Genomic DNA, 8,532 nt, shown 5'->3' on the forward strand with positions numbered 1-8,532 from the left:
AGTCAATAAAAAGCTATTAAAAAAAAAAGATTCAAATTATTCACTGATGTTAGATGCCATAACATAAAATTCTGCACTCCAAAGCTTGATTTCACAGAAGTCATACATGATGTTTGCAATCTTAATATTGATTAGTATATATTGAATGGACTAATATGTGTTATGTTCATACAAGACTCCTGCACAAGCAAACATCCATATTACTTCTCCAGCACGAGCGCATTAGCTTATATAAATAACAATAAAAAAGGCCCATCCAGTATTCCTCTAATGAAATTGTACTTTTTAGAAGCATAAGCTGAAAACTAGGAGGATTTTTCTAAGCATTTCAACCATTGAGAGCTCATACAACACGCATAACTACAATATAATGTTTACCAAGTAAGGTAACCAAATATAACGTTTCATCAGATTTTGACACTTAAAACATACAAAAAAGATCAAAATACCCAATTTGTGTTTGTTTTCGAAGAATGGAAGTGGAGGAAACGGTATCAAGTCTTCAAACGTTTTTGGTGATTATAAATCTGTAGCCATTGACTTAAAATCACTTGTCCTACAATCCAGGCAAAACGAAGACAATTGATAATCAAATTTAAACAAAACAATAGCAGAGCTAAATTATCAATTTAACGGATGGTAGTTTCAGAGAGTGTTCCTCCAGCAATCTTTGCACCCTTGACATACATTTAAGGCCCTCTGGAGTCAGTGGAGAGAGAATCATCAGATCTTACCTGCAAAAGGAAGAACAGAAAATCCAAAAACATAATATTTATTTCGTAAAAAAAGAGTAGGATTAGAGAATAAGACGCACAAAAGATCCGGACCGTGACAAGCTCCTGCTCCTAGCAGCAGGGTTTTGTTTCTTCGGGCTTTTGCCTACTATTTTTTCATGAGGCTGCAGCAATGATAGTTTTAATTGCAAGATGAATAGTTGATAAATAAATAATAGCGTAAATTTAAAATATATTAATATTTGTGGGGGAGATTTACATACATTACACGGAATTCAAATGTATTTATATATTTAATATCTAAATAGTTATATTTATATTTATCTAACATCTCAATCTTTAAATGACAAAAAATACCACTAATTTACATAAAGTGAAATAAATCTTTTTTAAATTATATCTTTGATCATTTAAACATATGTTATATAAGTTGATATAAAAATTTAAACATACAATATAAAAATACATAAAAATTTTGTGGTACATATATAAATCTCTATAATATTTGACTTACAGAAGTTACTGGGGATCTGGATCTCGCCCGTGATCTGCAAAAATTTCCAGAAACAACTGAATTCAATATCCACTATGTAGCCTTACTCCTTGATCCAAATTCCTCGACGCCACTTCCACATCAAAGAATACCATAGAAAAGAAAAACTCATAAAACTCTGAGTTTTAACATATTTACTAATCGTTACAATGAAGAATGATGAAATTTTACGCATCAAAATGTTGTGAGCACAATAAGAAACAAAAGACTGACTGACAATAGATCAGAGTAAATGACAATAGTCATATATTTCTAGTTTTGTACCAAAGAAAGATCCCCATCCATTCCTATTATTATTGCCATGATATCGTTGGTAAAGAGTCCAGCCTTCCATTTAAAAATCCTCCAAAATCCAGCAATATACATTAGCAATCCGCTTATAGTCTCGTCCAACTAATAAAAAGATGCCTACTATGTGTGCCCATAGCTCCCCTCTTATGAAAGTATTACCTCAAAAAAATAAAGACCTGTAGGCAATTCCACAGTATCCAATGAAGTTCCTAGCATACAATCCCCAGATCGCTGCATAAGCCCAAATCTAGAAAACAAATAGAGCAAATTTAAGAAGGCATGATAGTGAGATGTTTCTTGCAATGTTCGCATGTCATCTAAAATTTAGATTCTCAAAGCAAGCATTAGCACAGCCACAAACAGAAAATCTGGGTTGCATACTCCTAACAGAAAAATAAAAAAATGGTCTGATCAGGATGAGTCTCTAAACCACTAAATTTATTTTGAAATGAAAAAATAGTACATATATTACACTCATCTAAAGTAGATCCGAAGGCTTTGAAATTAACGTTTTAATTGGGTTATTCTCATAATAAAAATTAACCATTCCTAAATTGTTTACAAGTACAGTACAAGGAAATCAGAAAGAGAAATCTAGGCTGGATGCAAAAAAAAATGATGGTATGGCAAATGCTTCCAGAGGAACAACGTATCTGTAAGCACGTTGGTGATAAGTGGATGAGAAGGGGAGAAGATCCTTATCACAATAATGACAACATTTTATGAGGAATGTTCGGATAATCCAAACATATCTCAGATGATAACGATAGCCAATAAAGTTGAGAAGTTTGGAATTTGGAAGTCCTTGAGGACCTTTGAATGCCATCTAAAAGTTCATCTTTTGTTAATTATGTCAATGGACTAATTAAGTTTATACATGCTGCTTCACAATGATAAGATTACAGTATGGAGATAGAAATCATTACTGCTTCTGTATATTTATTCATTACTCCTAACCCCTAACATAACTAGTTGTGATTTATGAAACCCTTACTAACTATTTCAAATAAATCCATTTTTTCCATTTAATGTAACACAGACATTTAAACGAATAAACACCTCTTCTGGACATTTAAAATATAGTTTCCAGACCAAAAGTTTGCAGCAAGAACCGTGCAAGTAGAATCATGTGAAACTAGATGAAATTAATTCAAAAAAATTGACGCCCAAAAATAGCTTTATACTAGCTCAAACACCTAATCAACTCCAAAGAAAAAAATAATAATAATAAGTACACTGATTACAACTTCTGGGATTAAATTGAAAAGTTAATATTGAATGACTTGCAGGCCTAAGATAAAAATGAAATTATTACATCCCCATGTATGAACAAGCAGTAAAAAATATAACGAAAGAAATGTAATGGATTTGCTTTTTGTACATAGGCAAAAAAGACCTAAAAATTTATAATCTTAAATACAAAATTAAAATAACAAAAAAATAAATAAAGGAAAATAAGTAAAGATAAAAAAGAATAGTTACTTGAATGTATAAATAGTTAAAAATTTAAATACTTTTGAGGCATAACATATAAGCTAGAAGAATATCTGCTGTTATCATTTTGCTGATATAAGAACAAGAGAGAGAGAGAAAAAAAAAGGATAATAAATGACATCTTCCGTGTTCCAATGTAATACAATCTCCAATGGTAAAAGACCAAACACCAAAGTGACCAAGAATACTGAATTAACATTAGGAAACTAGGTTAGCTAGGAGGGAACATGGGAAAAGGCAAAAGATCATACCCTGGTAAAGAATCTTTTGACCCTGAACGAGAATGAGAGGAAACAGATCGTGATCTAGATTTGGAAGGAGAACGACGTGCAGATTTAGGTTTAGGAGACTTGCTGCATACAAATTTGAATATATTAAGTTATAAATCAATCTCAACACTATTCAAGGCTAAATGCAAGTTAACATGCATCAAACCTTCTGCTACGGCTCCTGCTATGACTGTAACTTCTATTACGGCTGGGGCTTTTCCCATTAGAACGGCTACGACTACGACTACGACTACGGCTTCTAGACAAGCTTCGTTTGGAATCATAATCCCGTACCTGTAGCAACATATGATGACAGCTTCAGGAGATACCTGACAAGCTCAAAACAGTCCTGTGACAGAACTCACCCTTATATATGATTTAGAAAATGCATTGCGAAACTCAGAATCATCAAGCTTCCTTATCTAAGTCAAAAGAAAACAATTAGATATAATTCTAAAAATCTGAAAAGAAAAAAGCTAGAACAGGAACAAATAAAAGTACAGACCAACAAAGAATTTGTGCTACACCTTGGTTAAAAATAATACAACTTACCGCATACTTCATATCCTCATAGTTTGTATAATCAACAATACCAGTAGTGCCTGCAAAATGCATGGTTACCCAAATGCTGATCATTTTGTAACACATACTTCATATCATCATAGTTCATAAAATCAACAATAGCAGTACCGTTTGCAAAGGAAAACATCCTTTACTTCTTAATAATAGCAAGGGGTGGAAATGTATAGGGGTAGATGTTGGAAGATGGAATGTGCATGAGGATATAGCAGAGAAAGGACAGTCATGAAAAGAATAATGCTAGAAAAGGAAACAATTGATCATTCACTCACAAGCAATTCTAAAGGGCCATCGTGCGACTTGGAAACTTAGTCAGACACTCAAGGACACCATGCCTAATATATAATGTGTCATCTCATTCTTTTAATTTTTTAAAAAATTCCAACCAGTGTTACTGCAGACGCTCTGGGCACTCACCTAGGCACCAGGGCGATTTGAGGACGCAGCACCCCACATTCCTCCCAACATGCCACTACTTCGATGCTACCCCAGGATGAGGGGCTTGCTGCTAGGTGATGAGGTTTGCTTTCTTTAAAGAAAATTTCTTTATCAAGGCATAAAATTATACATAACATAACATACGAAGGGGCCTAAATTAAAGTAATAAACATGACAACATCATTGGGAACTTAGAAAAGACATCTGGATACAGATTGGATCATCATAAATTACATGATCTAATTTATCTAAGTAAAATCAAGCTCTTAACATTCATTACGAGATGTGGAATTCATTGATCCAATCTTCTCAACGACATTGATGATAGTAATGAGTGATTATTTGGAGAAAATCTTCTCAACGACATTGATGATAGTAATGAGTGATTATTTGGAGAGACAAGTGCCACTACCTCAAATGTCGAAGATAAGCTAGTGTTCGATGCTGAATAGTTGGCACAGGGAGAGTTAGAGCATCAAAAGTTATAGGAAAAATAAGTACGCAGGCTAGAATGTATGTCAAATTAATGAAGGTATGAGCTTCTAGTTCTACAAAAATAGATTTTGATAAGAAAGACGATGAGAGTAGAAGATTAAAGAGCCAAAGGGCTATAATGTAGTGATGGGGAAAAGAGTCTGGGTAGTAAGGTTGTCATTTTGGTATTTGAAATAAAATAAAACATAAAATTTATATTTTTTTCTTTAATATACTGTAATATTTTAATAATATTCATTTCACTGTCAAAATGTATTTCTCAAAATTAACATAACTGAAATATTTAGCACAAACTTAGCTCAAGGGAGTCTAACGTTTTACGCATTAGACAGTTTCATTGCCTCGAGTGCATCTAATACCTTCAATAACACTAATTCCAATACTTTTGGGACGCCTCCTAGACACTTATTAAGCACTTATTGAAGAGACGAATTACAGACAAACTATGACCCTTGCTTGTTTCTCTACCTAATAAATATTCCTAAAACCCAACATCTCATTAGTCCTCTCCATCTATTTCTATTAGCATAGCTCATGCAACAATCTCAACCTTACTATGGAAAATTCCCTCGGACATGAAATTCAATGGATAAAGGTATATATGAAAATAGAGGCCCCGGGTTTAAAAAAAAAACAAAGAATGCAAAACAATATCCTGAAAAGGGGCAATTCGGAGTTACAAACAATCTCAACTACCAAAAAATGCTGCAAGTACCTTTAGGTGCATGGAAAGCCAACTCCAATAAATAATTTGAAAATAATTAAAATAAGAAACGAAGTTTTAGATTTGTGATTCCATTTAGCTAATGTCTAATCATTCTGATAGACTTGCACAGTTCATACACTTGTAATATTCATGCAAACTAAGCACGTAGCAGTCAAAGGTCTGTACTGTCATTACTAACTAAATCCAACCACTAGCACAAAATCATTTCAAAACATCAAAAGTAGTAAATCTTGTCCCACTGGGTAATTCAAATTTCTGGAAAAGGGGATCGGTTTATTTATGAGCTCACCACCACCGTCACGAAAAACTTGGGAGAAACAGACATCACCAGCTCGACGCATGTGATCCTGATCATGGAGGGGGAATTTCCATAAGAAAACTTTTATAAAGATTGTAAAGATATATTAAATGACCATCAGAGTCAGAGCGGACATATGAAGTAACCTTCAAGTCTTGCCATGATGCAGAAGGAGGTAAACCAGTAACCAGAACTGCATAACAAGGGGTAAATCAAAGCAAAAATGGGTGCAACTGAAATCCAGAATACCTACTGAAAACTATAAGCTAATTAAACAAACCTCGATGGTCTGAACGCCTAGAAACACCACGGTTACCACTATAACTGCTATTGCGATCATGTGATGAAGAGTGACCTCTTCCACCATGTGCCAGTTCTACCTGCACAGGTATGTGGATATCAGAAAAAATTACAAGCCAAGTGCTGACGTATAACAAAAGTCATCAAAAGAGCATACTTACACGTAGCCTATGGCCGTCAAAATTATAGCCATCACGACCCCGAATAGCATCATCCGCATCTCGGGCATCATCAAACTAAAACAAGTAGCAGCATAAGGAAAATCATAATTCCTAGAACAAGAAAACTATGATATGCCACATCAAACCAAATTAATTGAGTTAACTATTTGCAAGCATTCTTTGCAAGTGATACGCTTGACAACGGCTCTTCTATTACCTCAACAAAAGCATAACCTGGTGGCCTTGGAGGAATCTTTAGATCAACATCCACAATATGTCCATACTGCATGAGCATAGTTCACAACATCACCAAAACAGGAATAATATAAAAATATTATATAATAAACATGGGTAAAATGAACGTTTGGATGCCATAAAAAAGGTTTCAATTTAATTAAACAAATGAAAATATTAATTTTCAACATGCATAAAGCTGTGCTGCGATTTTAAAAACTTTCTACACTAATCCTTAAACATTCCTTTTTTTTTGTGAATGAGAAGCATATTAACCGAACAGATAATAATCATCAAAATCACTAGCATTATTCCAGTTATATGAGGTTAGCTATATGAATCCAAATCTCATAATCATCCCAGTTTTGTTTTTTTGGTGTAAAATATTTTATACAAGTTCTTTTGCACAGCTTCTATGCATCTTAACTTCAATCTACACTTTTTCTGATCTATTGACATTAATTTTATCCGCCTATCTTACCGGAGCATATTCGACCCATCATTATAAATGCCCTAATCACCTTTTTTTTTTTTGTTCTACCCTATCTTCAACATATGCTACTCTCCGTCCCTCAAATATAATCATTTCTCAATTTATCCCTCCTTATTTTTCCATAGCATCCATCTTTCGCATTCTCGTTTTTGCAACCAACTTATTTATCAATGAATTCTTTCTTGCCTCACACCCAAATCAACACAACACATAGCTAGTCCAATTACAATTTGAAGAAACTCAATTAAATGTCCATGATAATCTCTTACCAAGTACTCTCAAAGCACTTCTATATTTTAACCATCCAACTTTAATACCATAAATTAAACTCTCATTTATATCTTTATCTTATGCATCACAAATTCAATGTATTTAAACAAATAACATTTAAATATCATTTTATCTTCTATTAATATTGATTGATAACTAGTAATGTTAAACCTACTAAAATGGCACATTAAATTATCTTTATTCTACTAATCATATGAAAACATTTTCTCCATTGTTTTTAACACAAAAAATAAGAATGGCTAAATGTATGAGATCATGCACAAGCATATAAAACAACCAGGGAGTTCATGGAGCAATATAAAAAAGTTTACAAAAATAAAGATCAACTTTCCTTATAAATCCTTAAATTAAATTTATATGATCTCATCTTTTTTTTGTTACTATTGTTCTTACTAAATGTGCATTCAAAAATAAGGTAAAAGCAAGCTGAAGAAATCATATATATGAATCTAGAATATGTCGATGGCAAGATTACAATAGCTACAACAAAAGCACCAATGTTATAATCCTTCTAAATAGTGCATTGACTAATATTAGAGAGAGAGTTCAACAATAGCCACCTTGTCCATCAATAATTTATTTCAAGATAAAAACGTGAACTCCATGCATGTTAATAACAAACACTTTAGTGCATAGCACTTCAAACAAATGCCGAATGTAAAATCTTATTTTGATTCAACTCACTCTCACTTCAAGTTACCTCAAAATTGGATTTCCAGTCAAGCCCAGTCTCAGAAAACTCTTTTAATTCAAGTCAAGTAAAACTGAAAGCTCACTTGTTTTAATAAGAGGGCCTCCAAGCAACGTTTAAAATTGCGCAATAAAAGGCGCGCCTCAGCGCAATTTCGACCAAATAAGCCTCAAAGCCTACGCAATAAGTTTAGTTTATGAGGCTTACGCCTCAAGTTTACTGAGGCGTGCCATAAGGCGCGCCTCGCCTCATATATTTAAGGCGTCGCCTTTTAAAAATTTAACCTTTTTTTTTCAGTTCGGACCCCCAGTTGCCGACGTGACGCGCCTAGTGAAATGTCGACGTGGCATCAACATTTAAACCCCTTGTAAAGGTCAAATGGCGGAGTCGACGTTTCGATTTTCAAGTTACAGTAAACTTTCGAACTTTCAAGCATTCACCCGGAGGAATTTCAAGCATTCTTCACTCAGTTTCTTCTAAGATG

The 8,532-nt window shown here is 33.6% G+C and overlaps 1 protein-coding gene across 10 annotated transcripts in view; it reads right to left on the reverse strand.

The window, feature by feature from the left end:
• Positions 1–268: 268 nt before the first annotated feature.
• LOC110094472 (serine/arginine-rich splicing factor SR34B) overlaps positions 269–8,532 on the reverse strand; it is a 38,731-nt gene continuing 30,467 nt past the window's right edge. Inside the window, exons 3-16 of one of the 10 annotated variants that reach the window (XM_028692845.1) lie at positions 6,557–6,622; positions 6,340–6,414; positions 6,159–6,258; positions 6,025–6,071; positions 5,870–5,927; positions 3,894–3,943; positions 3,707–3,763; positions 3,508–3,635; positions 3,324–3,425; positions 1,738–1,825; positions 1,249–1,282; positions 828–898; positions 688–734; positions 269–556 (exon numbers count right to left, since the gene is read on the reverse strand). In XM_028692845.1, coding sequence (XP_028548678.1) covers positions 891–898; positions 1,249–1,282; positions 1,738–1,825; positions 3,324–3,425; positions 3,508–3,635; positions 3,707–3,763; positions 3,894–3,943; positions 5,870–5,927; positions 6,025–6,071; positions 6,159–6,258; positions 6,340–6,414; positions 6,557–6,622 — 813 coding nt within the window. In that variant the 3' untranslated portion in view covers positions 269–556; positions 688–734; positions 828–890. Of the gene's footprint in view, positions 735–814; positions 899–1,248; positions 1,361–1,395; positions 1,826–3,323; positions 3,426–3,507; positions 3,636–3,706; positions 3,764–3,893; positions 3,944–5,869; positions 5,928–6,024; positions 6,072–6,158; positions 6,259–6,339; positions 6,415–6,556; positions 6,623–8,532 lie in introns of those variants that run through there. The other 9 variants (XM_020819991.2, XM_020819811.2, XM_020819866.2 and 6 more) reach the window with 9 other exon arrangements.

This window comes from Dendrobium catenatum, unplaced genomic scaffold (assembly GCF_001605985.2).
Source record: "Dendrobium catenatum unplaced genomic scaffold, ASM160598v2 fragScaff_scaffold_164, whole genome shotgun sequence".
Classification (NCBI taxonomy): Eukaryota; Viridiplantae; Streptophyta; class Magnoliopsida; order Asparagales; family Orchidaceae; genus Dendrobium; species Dendrobium catenatum.